The 26934-nt window shown below is 30.1% G+C and overlaps 2 protein-coding genes across 6 annotated transcripts; both read left to right on the plus strand.

The window, feature by feature from the left end:
* Positions 1-365: 365 nt before the first annotated feature.
* Positions 366-18474, plus strand: LOC118447022 (plasmolipin-like). 4 transcript variants are annotated; one of them, XM_085662825.1, is made up of 5 exons: positions 366-520; positions 655-903; positions 15203-15370; positions 15490-15606; positions 16593-18474. In XM_085662825.1, the coding sequence occupies exons 2-5, from the start codon at positions 730-732 to the stop codon at positions 16674-16676; spliced, it is 543 nt and encodes a 180-aa protein (XP_085518951.1). In that variant the 5' UTR covers positions 366-520; positions 655-729; the 3' UTR covers positions 16677-18474. The 4 variants fall into 4 exon arrangements, with proteins under 4 accessions (XP_085518951.1, XP_035734134.2, XP_035734274.2 ...); XM_035878241.2 differs by having other exon boundaries at positions 446-903; XM_035878381.2 differs by lacking the exons at positions 366-520; positions 15203-15370; positions 15490-15606; positions 16593-18474 and adding exons at positions 12085-12400; positions 12473-15195 and having other exon boundaries at positions 765-903.
* Positions 18475-18659: 185 nt separating this feature from the next.
* On the plus strand, positions 18660-21148 carry LOC118446997 (uncharacterized). 2 transcript variants are annotated; one of them, XM_085662834.1, is made up of 6 exons: positions 18660-18906; positions 19877-19921; positions 20068-20202; positions 20285-20464; positions 20550-20663; positions 20759-21148. In XM_085662834.1, the coding sequence occupies exons 3-6, from the start codon at positions 20089-20091 to the stop codon at positions 20831-20833; spliced, it is 483 nt and encodes a 160-aa protein (XP_085518960.1). In that variant the 5' UTR covers positions 18660-18906; positions 19877-19921; positions 20068-20088; the 3' UTR covers positions 20834-21148. The 2 variants fall into 2 exon arrangements, with proteins under 2 accessions (XP_085518960.1, XP_035734201.1); XM_035878308.2 differs by lacking the exon at positions 19877-19921 and having other exon boundaries at positions 18663-18906; positions 20759-21141.
* Positions 21149-26934: the final 5786 nt, after the last annotated feature.

The raw sequence follows: 26934 nt of genomic DNA on the forward strand, positions 1-26934 counted from the left end.
TTCGTCAATCGTCTATATTTATTACAATATATTAAATACTTGTGTTAGATCATACTCTGTATCATAAAAAAATTTTTTTTATATCTATATATTTAAATGTATATATATAAAATTTTCCATTAATCATTACTTTTATCGCTCTTAAAAATACATTTTCGTATATATGAAAATAATAATGGTAAAAGAATAAGGAACATATATATATATATATATACATATATATATATATATATATATATATATATATATATATATATGTGTATATATGTAGAAAGAGAAAGAGAAAGAGAGAGAGATAGAGACGAAGGATGTAGGAGTAGAAACGTAGTAGAAATGTATTTCCTTACGAGTCACGCATATACGTCCGATTGAGAGTGATAAATCGGTATGGAGGTAGCAGGAAGTTAGAAGAGTGGGGATGCAATAGAAACATTGGTGGGGGTATAGCGGTTCTGTCGTTGATTACGTCGGTAGTGTTGAAGCGGTGAGGCCACCGTAAAGGCCGTATTTAAACCAACAGGTGTTTGTTCGTTCGACTTTTGGACGTATCAGTTCTCTATTATTTTGTTTCTTCTTCTTTCTTCTTTGACCTTTCCTTTTCGACTTTTCTCGTGAATCTTTTTGAGTCGTTCTATCAAAGGAACTTTTCTTTAGCAAGGAATCCGATCACAAGGCGCGTTGTTGATCGAAATAAACGGAAGGTGAAACACGCGCGATAAGCGGCGTAACATGATGTCGGAGACCGTAGTGACCGTGGACAATTCCAGCAACAACACGAGTAACAATCCACGACAGGTGCCTACTGTAAAGACGGAACCAGGTCAACCTAGCCCTCTGGCTGGCATAAGGCTCAATGTGCCCTATTTCAGAACCATACCTGGTATCATAAAACTCGTACAATTGGTAAGAATAACTGTTATATTCTTCTAATATTTTCCTTTTAAGTTCGATGTTAACTTATTGAATCGTAATATTTAAGTTTTTATAAATTTAGTTTCTGATATGCAAACTTGAATATTTCTTTATGAATATCTAGATAAGCATCGGTATATTTGCTAAGTGAAACGCATTTTAAATAAATATTAGCTCGATCGTAACAAAATTACGTAGAATCACGCTCTACGATGTTTACATATTGTATAAAGGGAATAATTGTGTTATCTAAGATCTTAGATACGAAGCATATTTGTTTTTTTTTCTTTTTCCTTCGAAATTTTAATTCATTTCATTTTCTTTTGTATATTAAATGTTAGATCGGTCTAGATAGACATCTTTGAAGTTTCTTGTCATTTTGTCAATACAATTATTTTATCTTGGAACTTGGCCAATCCATCAACAAGCTAGACGAAAAAAGATAGAAATTTTTATCCCCGGGATATTTTCGAATAAATTGCTTCTTTATTATCTAAGAACGCATGCGCATAATCATGACGCGGGTAGCTTGAATAAAATTGAACATTCATTTCCTTCGAAGGATTTTATACGAAGAAGGTGAATAATATTATGTAACTTAATGCGCACACGCGTCATCTCTTGTTCAGAACAGTATTACGCATTTCGTTCTTTATGCATTCTATATACTTTCAGAAAATAATGTTTACTGTGTATTATATTTATCATCGAAAATTAAACGTTTGAATTTAGAATTATTTACGTATTTCTTATTGTCGATTTGTTATAATCGATTTTTCTAATCAATTATTATTCTTCTGCATGAACGATTCTTTCAAACGATCTAAAAAATTAGCTTTTTTATCATTCTTTTTTTATTGAACTATCTGTACTATCTGTCATTTTCAGATATTTCGATGAACATGATTATCTTTGAAATAAAAATGCATTCTTATCTTTTGATAACTGTCAATTAATAGTGGTTATAGTAATGGTTGAATAGGTTCTACGTACCGTTGCATGTAAATTATCGTGTCTGGTGCTTTATAGAAGATAACTCTCAGCATGTATACCGTACGATGCAAAATTATGATTTTTTATTCATGATAAAGTTAGCACATTGATTTCACTACGTCATCGTGACGTGGACAAAAATAATTTAGCAAATAGTTCATTAGCATTTTTTTTTTGGTTTGTATCTAATTCAGAATTATTCTCGACGTAACATTTCATTTATCATGCGACCTTGAAATTATGATCTAAATGACAAAGTATTTTCACATAAGATTACTTGTAAGACATAAGCAATCTTATCTGATTTTCAAATATTGAAAGTATTAAGAAGTTACAATTATTAAACTATGTACCGTTAAAGAGATATCAAATCGTCGATATAATTTAACTGTAATATTCTCTGAGAGAAGTATGATGAACGACCATGGGCGGAGGAGATTCGAGCGGTTTACACCGTGATGTTGAACCTGCAACAGCATAACCGTGTAACGGTAATCTTCTTACGGAACGGTTAGCAAAGCGTCTAGCTATGATGAGAGGGGAAAGGCTTCTGTTTACGAAATTGCATTAGTTAATAATCTAAGTTTCGATTCTTTATTCTTTTTTTTTTTTTTCATAGAAGATGTCTTTCTTATCTCGTTTCAACGTCGTTAGATCACCAAGCTTCGATGGACACTAAGCTATTAGAGAGCTATTGTTTTAGTTATTCTCAGCTTATAAGAACTTATGAGAGCCTATTGTTTAAAATTAAACTTAACCATTTGAATGTCACGCAGAATGATCGTGGTGTTTACATTTTATGTTGAAAAGTGCCGAAGCAAGTGCCGGAGCATTGATGCAATTGATAGTGCACTAAAGTTTATCGACATATATTGAAACAAGTGCCTCTTTAACATTTTTCATCGGTATTCATCGATATGAATTAAAACGAAACGTTGTTATTTTTCAATAAAATGATTTCAAAGATCCCTCAAGGGTTAATAGAGATAGTTTTGATTATTTAATGTTGAGATAGAGTATATTCATCAATTCGAAAGAAAAGGTCGAGTGTATATACGCGTGACACCGGTCAGCCCACCTAATACTTTTTAATAAATGAGAAGGTCTTTTAGATAATAAAAAATAAAAGCTGGATAACTCCTACTCAGTAATCTTTGATAATTTCATTTTGTTCTCATTCTCGTTTGCGGCAACGTAAACGAACTATGTATTTCATATGGAATTATTTGAAAAACAGCAGGTAGTCTCGTTAATAAAGATGTCTTTAATGTTATTGTGTATTAAAGGTAACAAGAGTAACAAGATACGTTTTATTCTTTCTCTTTCTCTTTCTCTTTCTCTCTCTCTCTCTCTCTCTCTCTCTCTTTCTCTCTCTCTTTCTCTCTTTCTCTCTTTCTCTCTCTGTCTGTCTATTCTGTAATAGTACTCATAATAGAGATAATAAATGTTATTTGGCTGGCGTTCAAGTCTACCAGCTGTTTACTTTTTCTGTGATGTGTTTTATTAATGCCAACTTTTAATTTTACTGAACACTAGCCTATGTGTAAGTTAAAATTTGATAAGAAAATTTAAAGATAAGACGAAGTAATATTCATTCAACTTAAGAAATATAATAGAAGAAAACCGTCTTGCGCAAAAAAATACTCGAGCACTGCTGGAGATACTTTATGACTTCGTGACCTAAACGAGTAAACATACTACGCACGTTCTTAACTCCAAACAAAAAGATTATGTTGCGTTGGAAAAATTTAACATACATAGGTAGGATGTAACAGGACAATTCACAGATAGAAAAAAAAAGTTGTCAATTCATTTAATTGCTCGTCATTGATAATAAGTAACGATTATATATGATCATGATAATAATTATGATATGCTTGGAATAAGATAGAGAGAGAGAGATAGACAGACAAATAGATAGACACAAGAAAAGATTGCTTTTTTCAGGGACGGCAGCACGTTTTTTTCTGCGGCCATACTTGTTTTGTCTTGAATTACATTCGTAGAACTTCGTCATTGATTCTGCGCCAAGAGTCGAGTTCAGTACTGATATGTATATATAATATTTACGACGACCAGCGTTTTTAAAACTTACTTTGAAGATATCTTTGAAATGTGATTTCATCCTCAAGAAAAATGATATCTGAACGAACTCGTGTTTATTGTTCCGTAATTTTTCTTCTTCTTTTCCTTTTTTTTCTTAGAAATTATTCGCATGCCAAGAAAATGTCTCTGCTATCGTTACAATTGAATCTAAAGAAGGCTAATTTATAGTATCGATATCAATAGCTATAACTAGAGGGAATAACCTTGGTCTCGACGAGATCACCCGTCAAAACAATTCGACCTTCGTCCTAGACGATTGTCTAGGATAGATATACGTTGCGTGTATATATGAGTGATTTGACGTGCGTTGTAGGTCGAATTACCTATCGTGCAGGATAGAAATGAAATATTGTTTCGTTGTTTCATCGCTCTAGTTTTAATTTCTATTTTAACAGAAAAAGATAACGATCGAAAACAGGAACGTTTCATTTCGTTAATCGTATACATACACACACACACACACACACACACACATATAAAATATATACATATATGTATATAATTTTGCAAAGTAGTTAGCGAGAAGCTGAATTATTTTTCTTTTTTTTTAATTTTATTTTCCTTATCTAGAAAGTCATCAACGTGCATTGAACACGCTTCGTCTTACGGTATTATAACGTGACAATAATTTTGCCTTTAGCACAAAGGCGATACGCCATTTTCTCGAAAGAAATTATCGCGACGATCACGTTAGACATGCTAATATGTATTCGTAATGGTGAAAGGGTCAAGAAATGGAACGTGAGATGAAAGGAACGCTTTTAGGAATACCGATGTAAAATAGTTACAAGTCTCAACGTTCTTCGGGGCACGAGTTTCGAAAATTGGGTTGCGTCTTATTTAAAATCCACTTCACGATGGAGTCCACACGACAAAAGATCATTTGAATAATGATTCTTTCTCTTCCTTATCGTTAATATTTATCATTGAAGAATAATTATTACATTGTATAAACTTTAGATAAGGAATACAAAATATCATGTTAGATATCGATTAAGTAAATAATAAAGATCGGAGACCTTGAGATGTCACAATCCAGAAAAGCCTATTTGACCATAACGTCATTCATGATTCTTTACTATCAATCGATAATTTTTTCAGGAGTGTGTATCTGCTACCTCGATATTGGAACATCAAATATTCATCAAAGATAGATAAATAAAAGTTCAAGAGAGTTATTTCTTTAGCCATAAAAACTGTCTTCCCAGTCAAAAAGTTCGTCTTGAAGTCAACTAACATTCCTGCAACGTCGTAATCCGAATTCATGTATTCCATTGGTGGAATTAGTTAGATATACCGGTTGGACCGGTTCCTATTACTCGCAATCACTTGTGGCTATGATCAACGAAAATCTTGATGGAGTAATGCTGGAGAAGGGGAATCAGAAATTTGAGAGAGGTGAAGAGGGAGGGGAGAAAGAGGAAGAAAAAGAAGAGAACTTTGGGTGGATTTAGATACCGACTCGTTCGATTAGGTTGGCTCGTTCGATGACCATACATGATCATCTCGATGACGTACTATACGTGGCGTCCTACATACTCCAGGAGCATCGGTATCTTCTAGTCAATGTGTGTGTTCTGTCGTATACAAAGACTCGTACGTTGCTTGAGGCCGTATTGGCGGCGTTCGCCACGTTGGCCCTGATGTCCGTCGTAGCAACGGTATCGAAACGACTCATTAACAATTCAAGCCGTCCTTGGCTTCTCTTTGGCCACGTTGCTTCTTTTCCTCGACGAATCTACCGCTACTGCGTAGCATACCTAGCCGGCATACCGGTTACTTGGCCCACGTGCCTGACTCAATTTAATCGATTGTTTTTGATTTCTTCCATCAAGCAATTTTTTCTTATGAGTCTACGTATATAAAGTCTTATGAGTCTACGTAGTATTCTTAGTACTAAACTACATATCGATTTACCCAGAGTCGATTTAACATGAGGAACACTCTATTAACGTACCATTATTTCTATATCACATATGTCATTTAATAGTTGTTATTTTAGTGTCATAGTTCGAAGATCAACAAAAATATATTGAAACAATATACATCAAATCATCATTCACTATAATGCTCCAGTCATTTCTGTGCGAACATATAATTAGACTTTGAGATCGATGTAACTATTTCGAATTAATTCTTACTGGATTATTTTTTAATTTAATTTTCATTTGAGTTTAAATCTATTACATGGATAACTCCATTTGTATTTTTTCTTGTGGGTAGGAAATTATTGATGTGTATTCGTCGAAGGAAAGATGACTGTTCTTTCTGTACACAAATCGATAAGCCTTACTTTTTCTTTTTCTTTTTTAGTATCGTTATACTCATAGAATGTTTGCTTTTATTTAATACTTAGTATATTGATAAAAATAGTGTTGAAATATTTTTGAAATATTTATGAACATGAATGGTGTTCATTATTATTGTTGCTTTCATAATTTCCTTATAATTTATTGAATCTTTGAACTAGAATAATTATTATAGTTGCATTCGCGTGAAATGACAATTTATTTTTACATTTGAATATAATATTTTATGTTTCTATTATGCACATACGTCATTGTCATGTTTTATCTATAGGCTTATAACATTTCAAATATTAAACGATCCCAAATATAGGTTTGAATATATAATGTTGCTTTTTCCTACGTCTTGCCGAGCATTATTTTTCTTCTTTTTATTTTTACAGGACGTTATGACGTAAACATGTAATGCTGCATTGTGTTAATAATAAGAAAGTTCGCTCATCGACCGGCCTTATCGTTTCCGGTCTCGCCTCTTAACGTCTATCCTGTGCACTGTAACGAAACACTTCCCGTTGAAGTAGATACAAATGGTCACCGAAGTACCGTATTAAAAAAGCATGTGTACACCTGCAACGTTCAACGAAATCGGCGTGCATCGTTTTATTTTTACATTTTAAATCGATTTGCTGTAATCGATTGATCAATAAAAACTGCTCTTAATCGTAAATTAATCATAAATTTTTGGTATAAAAATCGTAAAGATAACTTCGATTTGTGCTTTAGATTTATATTTTTATTAATTGTAAGAAAGTGACGATTCGTTCATTTACTTAAAATAAAATCAACAGACAGGGATCAATGAACTTCGTTTTACGCTTAGATTGGTTGGACTCATTTATGCGTTACATTGGAACAAACACTAAGAAAAAAAAAAAGAGAAAAGGATGGTTGACGAAATCAAAGGACCCTTTGATTAATCTTTTACGAGATAAATATTATTTTATAACGACGTTATATTATTATAGATCATAAATTTTTGATAAGTTACTATCTTCTAAAAATTCGTGTTACTTTCTATTTCTATCGAAAGTCATAATTTACTGTATAATGAAATCATAGATAAGCAAAGTGGCTCGTAAACTTGTCCTCTTCCCTGCTTTACTAGGAAACCAATGCAATCTGATTAGGCTTTCGAGAAACCTTCCGATTTTCAAAAAAATTCAAACTTAACGATTTGAATTGTTTTGATTCTATTATTTTGAGTAAGAAAAAACTGGATTGTTCGATGTACTAAATGAACGAACATTTTTCAATGTATTCAATCGACTAAAAAGATTTGTGTTGGATTAGGTCAGGGGTGGACAACTTCTTCGTCACGAGTCACACGGTCTTTATCATCAATCAATTCGTTCTTCCCCCACTATTTGAATTCATTAGTTACCGCTATATGCACCTTGTTAAAAGCACGAGCCATGCAGTTCACGAGGCATGGCGGTGTCAAAGAGTGAGAATCGTCTCTTCCCAGCTTTACTGTAACAAACAAGTAGGAAGAAAAGGAATCGGCTGCGATTCGCGAGTCGTCAGTTGCCCATTCCTAATATAGATAATCGCGTATTTCACACTATCTTAATCAATTCTCATTTGTAATAAAAATATCACTCGAATTGGCAAAAAATTAAATGTTTAAACATTTAGTAACATATACAATAATTCATTTCTTTTTTTATTAAATCAAATTGGTCGGTTAATTATTCACATGTTTAAATTTAGACACTTATATGAATGATTACTCATCTTAGGATAGTCGAAATCGAAGTTAGACTCATCTGAGAAACGTCTAGCACATGTAGGTCAACTACTCGAGTGTTATCGTGAATCGTGATCGCCCCACGCTAGATGAGACGCCCAACAGCTAGCTAGTTAGATTGCGCAATTACACTTATTGCGGAGGTACTCGTTTCATTGTGTTGTTACTATATAAATTCCCAAATGGGAGCAAGAGTCAGACACATTGAGTGTAATACTTGTTACTACGTTATATCCTAGGAACGAATATATTGCTTGCTGTGTAACAAGTTATGCATCAGTATAATTGTTAACAAGCCGTTTATGCAGAAGGCAGTGCCACGCCTCGTCTGCGGCTTGCAATGTAACTATTTTTCATAGTATATGAAATTATCGATATGTATATATCAATTAAGATAGAGAAATTAACAGAAACTGACAAGTCAAAATAGAATTGAAGTTGAAATGATACGATAATACGAGACGATAATACAAAAACAATTTCTATGTTCTTATAAACATTTTTTGAGGCTTTTGAAATAGTATTTTATTTTAGTTCATTTTTATGTTTTTCGTAAGGCAATTGTAGAAAAAAAGATAAGTGAATTACGTCATAGGTAAAGTGTGTTAGAGAAGATTGCGAATGGTCAGTATTGTCTTCGGACTCGACTTTCTAAAGTTGTAATATTGTCTTATTTTTTTTTTTTATATATGAATAACGTTGACAATTTTAAATATACAAAGAAGAATTATGTAAATTCGATATATTTACATGTTTGCCGTTCAAAAAATCGACTTTCGTCTAGTTTCGATTTTCGAATGAAATAGCAGCTATTTAACAGCTAGATGCTTGGCGAGAAGCCAGTACGAACGAAGAAAGATGAAGAAGAAAATGACTTTAACTTTGATGATCAATGTACACAATACTTTTTATGAGTATGATTTCAGCGACTGATTACAAAAGAAATTCTTAAAATTCTTTCGATGATAAGACACACCTTTCTTCTCTCGAACGTTTCCTTTAAATTCTATTAATAAAATAAAATATTCTAATGTCAACAATATCTTTTAGTTATAGATCATGTATTTTTATTGCAAAGAAAATGACCCCATTTTTTCCCCTCTAAGTATTATTTTAAGAACGTTGCGATAACATAAGATACGAGTCGAGTCATCACTGTTTTAAGAAAGCACTTACGTCACTGTTCACTCACGGAGTACCTCGATTGAGAATCATTGCATGGTTTTGTAAAATGTTTTCCTCATACTTCTATCCAGAGTTATATTATTTCTTATTATTTCTTATTATACTTATAATAATTCTTTCTTCTAATAATAAGTATTATCATTAATATTGAACTCAATAATTCGTCAAAAGATCAATTCAAATTGTTATCGCGTGATCCGCGGGAAATCATTTTGAAAGAAAACAATGAGATAAGAGAAGAGATTATTTTTATAATATCTTAAATATTTTCTTTATAAATATTGTTCAATATCGACAAAAGAAAAAAAAGGAAAAAGCAAAAGAAAAAACAAATAAGATAAGATCTCACATTTAATCAAAGCTATGTAATATAATTGTGATCGTAATTATCAACATCCTTCTAGAAAGTTGTAGGAGCTATTTGTTTGCTCGTCGGAAAGACAATTCACCTCCCTGTTTCTTACTTTGTCGTTTGCGACGAGCCATTAGAATTTATCGATACGTTTCGATACGCTCCGCTAATTTGAATCCCTGATGTCACTGCTCGTCCCATAGTAAGACACTGCATTAATGAGGTAGAACAAAATTGTGGTACCAACATGAGGAGCGACGACTTCCTCCTTGTAACCTGTTTTACTTTTTTTCTTCTACATTTTAAAGTTATTTATTATTATTTTACGTCATTGATAAAAATACGTTTTAAGTAGATTACTTTTGTTTTCAAATTAGGTCATTGAACTATGATCATTCATAAATTCAAGAAAAGTATGACGAAGATACCGAATTTCGAAATAAAATAGACGATATGAATTGAAACAAACGATATTTATAATTGTGTATTCATATTTATTGGATAATTTAATTATATACATTAAAATTTACATTACAGTAATTTGAATAATAAGATCATCGTTTTATTTGTTATTTCTATTACGTATTTACTTGTTGTTCGTTTTCTCTTCACGAATATAAAGTAAAAAATGTAGGATGCATAAAAATTGTATTTTGAACTATGTTAAAACGATAACTCACGAGTAATCGTATGCATCTAGGTCGTTAAAAAACCGACGCGACGTGTGTAGCTAACTATTATCTCATTTCATGGTCTATACATAATTTGGTAACAATCCTTTTTCTTTTTGTGGTCATGCAAGTGCACAATACAATATATATATATATGTAGTGATTATCTCTTTCTTTCGTTTTAGAAAGTATATATGATTTATATAAATCTACAAATAATACTATGTAGATATGTTATATATATATATATATATATATATATATATATATATATATGAGTCGTAATATTACAAATATTTCATCGCTAACAGAACTGTAATACTTTTCTATTTATTGAATGCACATTCGAAGTCACTTCGATAAAACCGGTTCGACGTCCGCTCGGTTAAAACGCGTTGCCGTGCGTGATCAAATTCTAAAGTCATCGATTTCAGATATAAAAATAAAAAAGTGTGTAAAAAAAAAGAGTATAAATATAAAAGTTCTATAAGATTTTGTAAGTTTTTTTAGATTTCATGATATGCATGATGACCATATTAAAAAGAGAATTATTCAGTTTCTAACATTCCAGATTGTGTCTAATCAATTCCACGAACTAAGCTTAAGTAGGCGACGTTAGGATGTGGATATTTGTATGTTAATATTATTACGATCAATGATGATATGTGAATAGTAAGCAATGAAATAAATCTACTATTCTATAGGATATATATATATATATATATATATATATACATATATATTTATGTATATATACGTTATTAAACTTCGGCAAATTATAAAGAAATAATTTATTGTAGAAATATCAGAAATTAGCACATTCTGATCTAATCAGAATTGATTCTGATTCTGATTATAATTTAATTTTGATTATTATCATAATAGCTATCTAATTGAAAAAGGAAAAACATTTGTGTTCCTATTTTTCAGTGAATTTATTTCGTATCATTGACATCGATTACTTGTAAGAATCGTATTTCTTAATTTATATCACGAAATATAAAGTCTTGATTAAGTAAAATATTAACTTTAAATAGTATTGGTTTTAGGGATTACATAATAGCTTGACGGTATTTGTTTGATATGCTTGAAAATATGAAAAGAATCGATCGATTGTATCTTTTTGATAATTATTTAAGATTAATAAGAATGTAATTGTCTAGTTAATATACTATACGATTTCACAATCATTTGTTATATATATATATATATATATATATATATATATATATATATATATATATAGAGAGAGAGAGAGAGAGAGAGAGAGAGAGAGAGAATTCTCGACTGGGTGTTTATCAGGGTCGACGACGTTTTCAAGCGGTGAAAGTGAAATTCTTCCTTTGCTGTTTCAACGTTTCGATCCTTCGTGCTTTCGTACCCGTTCACTGTTCTACGTTCCTATCATAACTATGTACGTGTAAATATGACAGATCGCTTATCCTTCGATCTCTAATAAGTTTATTTTAATAAATCGTCGAGAATATTAAAAAAATTGTATTTACAATTTATAAATATTTTTTCAATTTTATTTAGAATGATTTATTCATAATTCATCGATACTTGACAAGAATGTTTATATTTGAACATCTGGTACATTCCAAGAATAAATAAAGAATTCATTTTGAACAGGCCTCCAAATTAAACAGTCTATTTAATTCATTTAATTTTTTAATTATTAATTTTTATAAAAAGCAGAATTTGTTATAGAAACATATAAAATTTGTTTGACATACATAAAATGTTTGAGTTTCATAATATTAGAATGTTATACTCTCTAGCTAATAAATTTAAACGATGTTTGGTCGATAGTTGCAAAGAAACCAACGGAGAAACAGTTGTTGGTTTGTTTGGTCCTACCAGTAGCACGTAATCGCACAAACGAAAATGATGTTAAGAAAACGGGTTAAGTACCCGACTGGGTGGACGTTGCTCGACGAAAATATCAAAGATGTGGAACGCGTGTGCCTCGATCTCGAAACTCAAAGAAAACTGTGCTGTATAGTCGGCGAGTATGTCTTTTTGGAATACCCATGGATATACGTTCCTCGGGACGACGTTTTAAAGCTTTCCCATGAAATAGGATCTTGTTTGGGAGCTTACAGAGAAAGAATTTCTGCTTATAATGGTACAAGTTTTTTATTTGGTTACAATTCGATTGAACTGAGTTCTGATAAATTTGTAATCTGTCTTACGGAAGAGGCAAGAGATGCTATTGTCCAAAGAAATAAAAACATTTCGAAAGCTATTCTAAATGGTATTCGTGAACAGACAGAAAAGATTCCAAAATTTTGGAAATCGTTAGGCAGTGAGGATGATTTGGAAAGTTCTGCTGAAAACACAAGAGAATTGTACGAAATAGAGATCAATCTTCCAACGATTTTATCAGGCTTAGATCGTCAACTTTCTGATAGAGATTCTGAAGGATGCAGGGATAGTTACATCGATCTGATACCTATCAATGAAACCTTCGATAACATTAATAAGCTTCTAGTTTCTCGTGAAACTCAGACACATCTACAACCTCGAGAAAGCTATGTTCAAACATATCCCAAAAATCCTAGAAATGCTTGTACTCAGTACGTATACGAAGACACTTTAAATGGTAAATTACCTGATCTGAAGGATTTTGAAAACGTTGAGAAATCTTGCGACGAAACTGAACAAAGTATGGATAATAAAGAGGAATTAGAAGAAAAGAAGGAGAAAGAGAATGAAACAGAAATTAGCAGAGAAAAGGAACCCATTGAAATATTTTTGGAAGAACATTCTCAACGAATGATCGATGAAATCAAATACAACGCTGTTGTAAATCTTTATGTAGATGATATTAAAAGTTTGCGTAAAGATGACAACAAAACGATCAAATCCATAGAAATACCAATCCGTGGCGAGTATCAATTTTTTATAGATTTAAAGGCCATTAAAGGTAATACTATTTCTGACATTTCTTGGCATCCAAAGGTAATGAATTTCGTAGTTGTTTCTTACATTGGATTATCTAACATAATTCCTACATTGAATTCCAATCCAGGTGCGTTACTCTGGTCATTGTCCGATACCCTTAGACCACAATCGTATTTACGATCTAACGAAGATGTTCATTGCATTTCCTTTTGTCCGTCACAAGAAAACATAGTTATTGCAGGTTGTGAAAATGGTCAGCTAGTTATTTGGTATATACCATCTCATATAATCAACTCCGGTAGTATTGTGAATAATAACAAATCCAAAGCATTACTCGATCAACAAGACATATTTGTTGTAAATGTGACAGCAACATCGAAAGAAGATTCTTCTCATCGGTTGCCAATTCGAAAAATCAGATGGATTCCAGCCAAATTTCAGATAGAGCCAAATGGAAAATTGATGAAATCTTTAAATGACGTTAACACTTGTCAATTTATGACAATTTCAATAGATGGTATCATCATCATTTGGACCCTTGATTTATCATTGAATTTGTCCAACGATATCTTAAAAGAAACATATCGATTATTTATATCAATACCGAACAGTTCTCATAATTTCACGCTTCTCTGCGTCTCCATTTCCTCGGAAAGCTTACGAGAAGAGTGTAACAATGCTCATCGAAAGGTCAACGAGTCCGATAGGAAGGAAGAAGAGTATACTAGAAGATTATGGTTGGGTACCGGGGAAGGGGAATTGGTGCGTTGCACCTGGAAAGGCCAGATGTTCGATGCGGAGCCGTCAAGTACTGAGAAGTGTAACTTCCTCGATCGTTCCTTTGCTCACGATGGTCCCGTTATCGAAATCGTTCGATGTCATCGTCTGTTGGACGTTATTCTAACGATGGGTGGACATGTTTTTGCTGTGTGGAATGAAAATTATTTGGAATCACCGATTTTCTGGAGAAGATCCAAGGTTATTTATACTGCTTGTTGTTGGAGCTGTCAACCTGGTGTCTTTTTGATGGGCAGATATGATGGTGAATTAGAAATGTGGGATATCAAACGAAAAACTGGAGAACCTGTTTTTATCAGAAATATTTCGGATGGACCATTAACTGTATTATCTTTTTGGAAGAAAACAAAAGAATCACCTGGCCTGATTGGAATTGGTGATCACAGAGGTATCTTTCGTGTGTTTAAAGAACCAGCTAAGTATTTAGACGATGATGAAAGAATGGATTGGTTCGAGGAATTCGTATGGAGAGAAGTTAAAAGAAAGAAGGTCTTTTCAAGCTGGCAAAGCGAATTTCTTAAGAACGATCCGACTGTAATAGCGAAAAGATTGGAAAAAGAGGATCAGGAACGAAAGAGAAAATTGAAAGAAGCTAAGGAAAATCTTCAGAGAGAACAAGAAAGGAGATTAAAATTAGAGGCCGATAAAAAGGCGCGGAGCGCACCAAAATCGAAAGAAACCATTTGGAAATTAAAGGAACAAAAGCGGATGAGAGGCGTTCTCTTGAATAAAAAAGGATTTGTTCCTGAAGAATTGGAAAGACGAAAATTACCGTTGGTTCGTTTACAGCAAGAAAAACGTTTGAAATCGCAGAAAATTGAGAAGGAAGTTAATCTTTGTAAAAAATCTTACGAAGATATCGTAGCCCTTCAAATTCCTGAAATATCGAATTCTTTTCAACGAACAACTAAAATTCTTGACGAGAAAGTATATGAAGTAGAAGAAGGAGTTGAGACAAATATAGAACAATATATGCAACAATATTGTAATATCAGAGACGAAGTTCGAAAAATATTAGCTGAAAAACTTGAACAAACTATTTCATAATTAAATATAAACGAAAAAGTGCTAATGTTAACAACGATTTTAACGATTTCCTTTCATTTTTCTTCTTTTTACAATTTTTCAGTAATTAAATTAGAGATCATTTTGTTTAAAACTTATTAATAATACGGTATAAAAATATAAAATATCTGAATCATCTAACAATGTATTATGTTTCCAGGGTCTTGGAATAATATGTATGGCATGTGTTTCGCCGGCATTAGTGGGTGCATCCCATTGGTTTCTATTCGTTGCAACGACATCTTTTATTGCTACACTTTTGTGGTGTTTCGTTTATCTTCTCTCGATACGGGAAGCACTTAAGATTCCCATCAACTGGATATTAACGGTAAGTATTATCAAATGTTAAGAAATAAAAGATTTCTATTGAAAATATTAATGATGTTAAAATTAGAAAAATAATTATTTTTTTATTTTTATATACTCAAAAGTATATTAATTTTTTAGGAGCTGTTAAATACATCGGTGGAAGCGGTACTTTATATGATCGCTTTTATCGCTCAGCTTTCCCTTTGGAGTTCAGTATCTAATGCTCCATATATTGCTTCAAATATCGCTGGTGGTGTATGTATATAAATATATAAATATATAATATTAGATATACAGAGTGACAGTAACTATACCTTTTTTATATAAATAAGTTTTATTATACAATATATAATATTATTGAAGCATATTTTATAATAGGATATAAATTTAATACATTTCAATGTGATAATTTGCAAGTTAAGTATAGGCGCAATTCCCAATGTTTTTCCGTAACACGAAACACTCTCTCCAACATAGCTGGTGTAATTTCAACAGCTGTTATTGTTATTCGTTGTTTTAATTGATCTGTACTATGTTTTAACTAATCCTCACTTTAAACATTTACACTTGAGTTTATTTTAAATTTGATAAATCCCCAGATAAAAAAGTCTAGGGATGTCAGATCTGATAAGCGTAGATCGTAAAGTATTGACGAGATAAGATCAATCCATTTACAAGAAAAAAAACTTCATTCAAGTAGTTACGAACAATTATGAAAAAATGGCGTAATATTTTATCCTGTTGGAAAACAATATCCATAATCTCATTCTATATCAATTGCGACTCAAAAAATTATTATAACATGACGCTGTGCTTAAACTTGCAAACTTTGTAATATATTGAGTTTTTGTTCTATTATAAGATATATTTCAATAATATTGTATATTGTATAATACAACTTATTTGATGTAAAAAATGTATGAAAACTTTATAATAATCCTGTATTTATAATAGAATCGAAGAAAATTTAACGATATTAAAACGACTAAAGTCATTACTACCAGAATTACCAAATCTGTCAAAATTAGATATTAAATTTTTTCTTTTATAATTATCGAAAACATAATTATTATAAAATTAAATTTATTAAAAACAATAACGAATCAAATGTATTTTTTTTTTTATCTTAAATATCTGTTTGGCAGATGCGATAAAAATATGTTGATAGTTCTAGTGTTTTAATGTTTCTATGGACGTGTCAAAAACGTTGTTTAAATTGTTTTTATTGATTTTTTTTTCAGGTATTCGGCATTCTAAATACTCTGGCATATGCCGCAGGTGCTTACTTCCTTTATATAGAATGGAAAAGTAATAATTCGCAATGAAATGAAAGAACGATATTCAAAGAAGACAAGCCAGGTACCTGAAGAGCATGTACAGCGACAGTGTTATACTATAAAGTCGGGCTCGTAAACTTCTAAATGTTCGTCCAAAAACGAAACAAATAAAGCACTGCACTGTCCAGGATCGTTCGTACTCAGCAGGAATCTACAGCTGAGAAGAAGGAAAGGGTCAAAACTAGTCCTACAAGACCCGTTCATCTCTCCACCGATCGTTTGTGTAGCTTAAAAGAAAGACTTTTCTATCTATACGTGCCTTTTGAAAAAATGAAAAAGAAAAAAAAAAAAGAAAAAAGAAGAAATAAAACACATTATTGCTTTTCCTTTCGCACCTGCGATCGTCGAGGGATTCCTTTTTCTACCGTCCAGATACCGAATATATTAATATCAAACGTGACTACAATTCAATATACACAAATTATATTATCTCCAACAACATTAATAATAATAATAATAATAATAATAATAATAATAATGATAATAATAATAATAATAATAATAATAATAATAATAATAATAATAATAATAATAATAATAATAATAATATTAACACGCTACATGAATCATAAAATCATGATCTGTTTTTCAGAAAAATCTGGTTATATTTTAATGTTCAATGAAAATTTTCTAATTTCGTATTACGAAGCGTTAGATAATAAATTTTAATATTTAGTGATCATTATAATAATTCATCTTCGACGATCAGAGGTACGAGAAACAGCGTATTATTTTATAAAAAAGGTGATGATCTACTTTTTTTTACAATTATTTAAGTGCTATTATTATCTCACATGAGAATTACACATCGATTATTTGGAGTGTTATTATAGACGAAATCCATGTTGGATAGATCGTCAACAGAAATGATTTGTGTGTTAAAATTGGAAGAACAATATGGTCACGTTTTTTATACAAAACATCTTTCTTCTCTTTCTCTCTCTCTCTCTCTCTCTCTCTCTCTCTCTCTCTTACTTTATTTTTATAGTTCTACTGCAATATTTCTTGTTCATCGATATTATACAAACGCAAAAAACATCATTTTCAAGTTGTAGCATTTTTTTTAATATATATATATATTGAAAAAATGTTACATTATACATATATATTTATAATAGTATTATATGCATACATACACACACTTACGTACACATACATATATATGTATATAAAATTATATAGATGTATATGTATAGATAACGGTATGTTTTCATGCACAGAACAAATTTATTATAGTTATTCTTGTTCTTTTCTTTTCAATCGTAATTAACGAATACCTTGCATTCAATAAGTAAACCGCTCAAGCTTCTTTTCTTTTCTTTTTTTTTTTTTTTTATTTTTACGATCGATTGTAGCGTACCCTTGGGAAAGTCAAATCAAATGTCGATGATATAATCAAATATCTATGTACAAGAATTATGTGTACTAACGTTAAATAATAATATTATCGATATTTATTAATATCTCCCGTGTTATATACTAAAGATACTATTTGTTTGAATAGATTAATATATCGTTTTTTGTTTTACAATTAATAAAAATTCAAACGAAGTATGTACATTGTATGTGAAACATATAAATGGTGGTTTAATATTACATTATATATAATATTTTCTTACTGATAAAAGAGACGGGAAGACGTAATCATTCGGCAAATTTAGCTACTCAGTCACACATCCCCTCTTCTTTTCCGTTGACCCTTTTTATTTTCATCGATCTAAAAAGAAAGGAAACAATCAAAGGAACATCGAACGGTGCATTTACATATCAAGAAATAATATTTTCTCTTTATTGTTATTATTTGTTAAATTTCAAAAAATAACATTTAATATATATCATGTTATATATATATAACATATATATAATATATATATATATTACTTTTTTAATTTTGAAATTTTATTTATTTCTTAAATAAATAGATGATAAATAAAATAATACAGAAATATATATAAAAAAAAAGTAAAAAGTGTGTGTCTAATTAATTTTTTATATATTGTCAATTTGTTTTTGTATTTTTGCTAAAACAAAAGTATTGAGAACCTCTGCGAACTCCTTCACCTTCTACGATATACACGAAATTCGTTTTATAAATGTGTGTGAGTGTATGATATCATGTATGACGTCACCCTATGGATCAGTATTCGTGGTACGGCTTGAGAAGCGCACGCACTTCAGTCATTCACAGACGGTCATCTAGCGATCATTTACCTTTGAGGTTAGTTGGATTGTGATACGTTTTTTCCGACTTTTATTTATTTTTTTATTGATTTCTTTTTCTCTGTTTTTCTTTTTTGTTAAACTATTGTTTCATGAGAAATAAAAAAAAGAGCGCGCTTCTGTGCATGTTTTTTATGTGTGTGCTTTGCATGTATATGTATATATATTGTTAAAAAACTTTAATTTCTTATCAATACAAGTAAATCCGTCTCTATCGATTTTAATTCTTTTTCATAAATATCGTATTATTATCTACTTTTTTTCAATATCAAATGAGATCAAATGAAAATGATAAATTATATCGCAAAAAAATAATATAGTGAATTCACGATTCTTTGACTTGCCACTTTCTTTGATGCTGACTATTTAAAAATAACTACTGACGGCAAACCTAACGTGTTTTAATACTTAAATACGCCCATGCTGATGTCGCTCAAAGTCTTCTTAAGAAATTTTGTATATTTGATGCTTAACAATATGACGCTTTAAACTATACGAACTTCAATACGAACTGATCCCGCCAACTACAGACGTAATAGCGTCGGATCGAAGAAACGTTCGTATTATAAACGAAACATTACATGTACTTTAATATTATTAATGATATGAAACATTATATGCATTTTAATATTATTTAAGTTGTTAGAAAAATGATTCCAAAATTATGTAAAAAAATCGATTATAATAATATCATTTCAACTGTGATTTAAATTTTTTAAAAATTATAATATTTTAACAAAATTTTATTTACTTATTTTCTTATATCACGTTTATTTACTTCAATGGATGATTCATTTATATTATAGATTAGATACATTTATATTTTGTGATAATCATAGTTGTAATAGTGTATTGTATATAATTACGTTAAAATATTTTTAAATAAACAAACTATATTTAATATGCTCATTTTGAAGTTATTGAAAGTATATGTATTGTATATATATTGTATGTGTGTATGTGTATAGGAAGATGTTGATAACCTTGAAGAATCCATGACCGAAATACGTGTGGTGAATATAAAAGGCGTTGTTTCCTTGCACTTACTCGTTCCTTAAATAATATAAAAACTTTCTCTTATAATCGATGATGACGCTTTACTCGTAATTTATTTATACAATTGACAATTATTATACATACTCTCTTTTTTATTTTCAAGGTCTCATCATAATAAACAATCATGTCTCATTCTGTAATAATTAGAACGCAAACAGTGACGACCAACTCAACTGCGATTGTTATTAATACAGGATATATAAAAACTTGGAGTGGAATTTTAAAATTTTTACAACTCGTATGCATTAAGCTCTTTTTTTATTCTTTTTTTTGAAAAAATTAAACATTATGTTTTGTATTTAACATGTTGGCTATCGTAGGCTTTGGGAATCGTTTGCGTAGGCATTGCCGGTGACCAATTTAAACCGAGATATTATCATACAACCACGGATATATTCTTCCTTTTAATAGTAACAACGTTTATGATAGGAACTTTTATTTTGTTACTAAGCTGTTTGTCTTCCCTTTCTACCGCATCTATAATATCGAAAACGATATACGTGAGTATTTATAAAATAAGAAATTAAATAACTGTATTTCTACCTGTGAAAATAAAAATAAAAAAAAAATTTATTCATTTTTCAGGAACTATTTTATCATTCAATAGCATTTGGACTTGTCCTTTCTGCATCCTTGACATTACTGGTACAAGTAAATAAAAATAATTCCAGAGAATACGAATTGCTGTTAGGTGCTTCTGTAAGTGAAATCCAATGTTTCTTTTTTCTTTCTTTTCTTTACTTTTTTTTCTTTTTACAAAAGAAACGTTTATATTCGAAGCATTTATTTTTCAGATTTGCGGTCTCGTAAATTCAGCGCTGTATTTGCTTAGTACAATAATAGCACTTCGTACGTACAGGGGTATTTAAGTGCTATTGACCTAATGGCTCCAGTTATGAACAAAACGATGGAAACTAACTTATATTTATAATGCTTCAAATTAATTTAATTGGAATATATATATATATATATATATATATATATATATATATTTAAATATATATATTTATATACATTACATATATTAGTTATATAGGTATATATATATATAAATGATTCAACTGCCAAATAACTTTGAAATAATACTCCTTTGGCGGTTTAGATTTGTGTAAGTAACATCAGAACTAATGTAGTACTTATTTATTATTTTTTGATAACGTATTACATAAATATTTATAATGTTTTTATAGAAATCAAGTTCATACCGTAGTAACTATTTAAAGTCTCATTTAATATTTTTGAATTAAAACATTCTGTTATATACCTATATAACTAATATATATATACATATATATATATATACATATGTTTATATACATATATATAATATATATATATATATATATATATATATATATATATATAAACATAGATATTCTTTTACAGAAAAATATAATATATTTACAAAGATTACTTTTATAAAGAATTTTGAATGACTTATTCGATATAATTGTTGGATCTCATTCATTATTTTATAACTTTTTTCACGCACAATTATCAACTATACTACCTACAAATATAATTATAAGGATTAATATACGCTTAAATTGATGTGATGTCATTTAAAATTAATAAGTATATGTATTTCGACTTGTATGAATATTATTTAATATAATATAGTATATAACATCGAATTAAGTTATTTGTTTTATATAACAGACGAGAATTTTATTAATTCATATTATGATTATTTACACAGAATGAAACAGGATGAAATGAGAATATAACACTTTGCTACAATTTATGAAAAGGCAAAAAAGAAAAAAGATCTGAGAACTTTTCATTGCTTAAAATCATCCAAACTTTTTATTTTTTTTTATTTGATTAGTCAAAAGATAAAAAATATTTTGCTGCTTACATTTTTTTCATAATATATGTATTGTTTAAATATAATATACAATATTAGTTTTGTTTAATCATAAATGAAGTAATAACAAGATTAAACTTAAATGAAACAATTATGGACACAAAGTTATGCTCGTTTGAAACAAAATTAAATTTGATTGAAGTATTGTTATGTAACATCGGATTATTATAAAACCTTGGATTGTTAATTAGTATGGATAATGAAGATGCAGTAATATATAATGTATATACATATATTTATAGTCATACATATTATAAGAGTCATACATAAAAATTTTTGTAAGCAATATGCAAAAGATTAAATTTATCAAAACTCCACTCAATCGGTAATATAAAATTATTTACCGAACTTAATCAAATATAAGATCAATGTTTTCACAAAATGATAATTGATCTTTTTTGAAAAAGTGTAAAAAGATTATTAAACGTCTTACAAAAAATTACTACTTAAAATGTTTGATCGAATAAACTCATTAAATAATGATTTGGTTTACCAGTCAAACAATTATACCAATTATAGTAGGGACCTATTTTACTGACCAAAATTTCTACAAGTAGTAATAGATATGTACCTATTATACCGATCGAACAAGGATTGTGTATTAGCAGATCCCTGTTTTATTGACAACAAAAATCTAATGTCTCTTGCTTTTCCGATTGATATAGTAGATCCCTGTTTTGCTGATCAAGTTAAAGGTTTAATTAGTTGCAAGGAAATAATAGAACAAGTAATTAATAATTTGTTGAAAATTCAAAAAATCTTTGAAATGAGGTTAACCTCGATGACGATTTTTTGGATAATATTTTATAAGTCAGAAAGTTTAAAAAATCTTAAGCAAACTTCCAGTTTATTAAACGCGAAGAAATTGACGATTCACTTAGTTTTAACTTTATCATTGTTATTATTGTCTTATTATTATTTTATTATATTGTTATGATTATCGTATAGATATTCCTGTAATGCTTTGATATTATTGTCAACTATTTTAATAATAATTATAGCAATAAAAGGGACGGTGATAAATAACACAACATGATGGCAGCGCATCATTTCACCTTCAAATTTAGATATTCAAATTTTTAATATATTTACATAAAAATCACTTTAGAAGCAATATTTTTATAAATAGATGAATACAATAAAATTATATCAATAAATAATGTGTAAATAAATTCATTATTTCTAAAAAAGGCAATTTATAAAAATGAAAATTCATAAATGATGAATTATGTTCGTAATTCACAATCTTATGCATTTCGATAAGATTCGCAAGTGGTCCCGTTTCGTCTATTATAAGAGTATATCAAACATATCGAATGCTTGAAAATGCGGGACATGTTATTTCGTATTCAGAGGGAACGTGGAGGCTTATAAAAATATCAATGGAAAAAGCGTGTAACGAATTGCACGCACGTAGTTGAAAAGGTATATCGTATTGGACGCGTTTACACGAAAATCCGAAAGAGAATACGTTCGATCTCTTTTTCTCTTTATTTCCCTATCTCTCTCTCTCTCTCTCTCTCTCTCTCTCTCTCTCTCTCTATCTATCTCTCTCTTTATCTATCCATCTATTTCTATCTCTCTTTCTCTTTTATTCCACAGCTTTTTTCGATGAATTCAACGCATATTTCGAGAAGTAAAAAAGATAAAAAAAACATTCGTGATTCCGAAACACCACGAAATCGTTGGAACATTCCTCTCGATTCCGCACGCAAACGATTCTAATCCCTCGTTATATGGAATACATTATATTTTTCCCTTGGCTTTTTTTTTCCTTTTCTTTTTTTTCCTTTTTTTTTTTTTTTTTTTTTTTTATTCTCACTCGATATAGAAAAAAACGCGCCGATAAAAATTGGATTTATTTCGATTATTCGTGATACTACTACTCTTTCCATATACTCTTTTTCCATCCATTCTCACTCTCCTTTCTTCTTCTCCTCTTCTTCGTTTCGTTTTCGAACTGCCAAACGGAATTCGAAAGTTAGATTCGAATAAACTTTATACTTACGTGTTTGTCGGCGAGCCGCATGCATTACGTTTCATGTACCTGACCTGCGTTTCTAGCGAAGTGATGAAAGAGAGAGAGAGAGAAAGAGAGAGAGAGAGAGAGAGAGAGAGAAAGGGAGAGAGAGGGAGAACTCGAACCCTACGTAAATATCTAGTGCAATGGATCGATGGACGAGCCCATTAAAGCGTTCTTGGTATTGTTCTCGTTATGACGCACTACCACCATCATTGACGATGCTTTTATTATTCGGAGATTCGCAAAAAGTGATAATTTATTCGATCTATCTCACTCGCTGCGGTTCATCGAAGGTACATGTCGGACAATGATGGCTTTAATTTTCTGCAATAACATCATTTTCACGCTCTTTTATTATTAATAATTTTCGGTAATTCGTATTATAGTCGCGTATCCGGAAGAATTTTATTTTTAATCCACCGAATTCTATATATTCTCGAATACGAAAGAAAGAATTTCCGTTTTATGTAAATAATAAGAAAAAAAAAAAAAATATCAGGAAAAAATAAAATGATAAAAATGAAATGACAAGAGAAAAATCTATAATTACAAATTAATTTTATATAGTATATATCTTGAAAAGATTTCGTTTGTTGTTAGATATAATAACAAGTTCAACAGTGTTTTTATAACAACAATTAAAAAGTGTTTGTTGTTACTTTTAACATTTACAAGATTTTTGGTTTTCTCATTTTATCTTATTTTAATCGTTGATTCCCCAATATCTTTTACCTTATTGTATTTTTATCTCTCTCTCTCTCTCTCTCTCTCTCTCTCTCTCTCTCACCTCTCTCTTTTTGTTTAATCTTTTGCCATAAAGCCTCAACTTCGTTATATTTTTCGTCGTGGTTATTTCGAGATACGAGCGACGTTGGTAAACTTTTCTATTTTGTTAACGATACCCTTCGTGGTTGAAAGAAAAAGGGAGGAAAGGGAACGGTAAAAATGTGAAAATGAAATATCGGATTTTCGTCTAGTCCAGCAAGCAGTGTAGCAGCATAAAGCCTCGTCTCGGACATTTCCAAGTGTAAATCGACGTTTTTCCAGAACGTTTCGTCCGCTTTTTCCAATTCGTTCGATCTCACCTATTTTTCGATTGGAGATTATTCTTTTTCTCTATTGGCATGGCTCAATGTAGCCGGTGTACTACCGAAACATCAAATTATCGATACGAAATGAAAAGAAAACAGCATTCGAGTAACGATAACGCGAGCTTACGCATACTCTGCTTATTCTAGTCTGATTCAAATTCATGCAAATTTACCTGCCTGTATTAATGCCTGTTCTCCATCCGGCCGTATCGTTCGATCGCTATACCATCCACGATATAACGCGTTAATACGCATATTAAAATCATTTTTGATCCGGCACATTACCAGTATGTATCGCCAGTAATCACGATCATAACTCTGCCGTTTGGTCACTCTGCGTTTATTGCAAATAAATCGCTTATCAAAGCGAATAAGTACAGGTGAACACGTGTTCAACGTCACTAAGTAATATATATATGATATATGTATATATATATATATATATATATATATATATATAATATTTAAATAGGAACCACACGAATTTTATATTTTTGTTAAATAAAATAATTCGTTCCACGATGATAATTTATAGTGAAAAGTTATAACTTTTATGAGCTTATAATCATATTTTTACTATTGACTTATATCTTTTTATCGACAAAACAAATTATTTATTAATTAAATATATACAACGTAAATGCTTTACTTTATTTATAATTCGTATAATATACAATATGTTTTAATGAATAGTAAAAAATTCTCTGAAAATTTTGTTTTTTAATAATTACTTCTCAATTTCATCTCGTTTATTAATGAATAATTCAAGTGTTTCTATTACAATCGGCCAATTTGTATAGATAAAAATTGCTTTCATAAATCCTTTCTTTTTAGTATCGTAGTATCTGTAAAAAAAAATTATTCGAAGATTATATATATATATATTTAACGTTAAAAGATGCACGAAAGGTAATATTGCTCTAAATAGAAAACGAAATTTTTTCCCAACGACAGAAAAATCAAACTGCAGATTGAATTCTCTTGTTTCGTGAGAGTTCTTCACGGATCCATCGTTTCACAGAGGACGTCTCGTGCGTATACATATACACGAACCTCTCTTTCTCTCTCTCTCTCTCTCTATATATATAGATATATATATACACATATACATATATACACATATATACATTATATTATATATATATATATATATATATATATATATATATATATATATATTAGAAAAATATATTTACAAAATTTTTATCAAATTCTTTTAGGAAAATATAATTTTGTTCTTTTTTTATTCTGTACGTGAGATCGATAAATCTAATTTCCTGTTTGATCATCACATATTTTAATTCGAAATCATCGCTCGTGCGTGCTCCTTTCATTCACGGCGAAAGAAAGCAAAACATAAATATCTGTACCGAAGAGAAAGAATACATCGATATGCATATCCTACTTACATATTCTCATTTGCAAGCACATATTACGTATACGTATCGACGAGAAAAATCGATTATTATCGTTAATTCAACTTACGATAAAATAATTCAATTCTCTCGTAATTGTTAAAAGCAATCAGATGATGCCAACAATAACGTGGAAAGTTTCGTTTCTCGTGTAATTCAGATGGAACGAGAAAAGCTTGTTGTAAAGTAAATTTATGTCTTTCTAAAAAAAACTTTTCTCTTTCTCCCTTTCTCTCTCTCTCTCTCTCTCTTTCTCCTTCTTGAATTATGAAGTAATTTAGGAATTAAATAAAAAATTGCTTTTATATATAAGTATAATGTCTAATGAGAGAATTTATTAATGATACATGGGCCAAAATATTATATTACCTATATCATAGTAGATAACATACGATATAATGTAATAATAAAATATGTAGATAAAAGTATATCGTCCGTATCTCTGGTTTCTCTTTATTAACGGTATTATGTCATTCTTCGTTTTCAATGTGTCATGGAATTTCACTGTAACGAACTCGTGTCAACGTTTTCACCATGCGATTACTCCGTCTTCATTACGATAATCGATTGGAAA

This window comes from Vespa mandarinia, chromosome 1 (genome assembly GCF_050613455.1).
Source record: "Vespa mandarinia isolate Hongniang chromosome 1, ASM5061345v1, whole genome shotgun sequence".
NCBI lineage: Eukaryota > Metazoa > Arthropoda > Insecta > Hymenoptera > Vespidae > Vespa > Vespa mandarinia.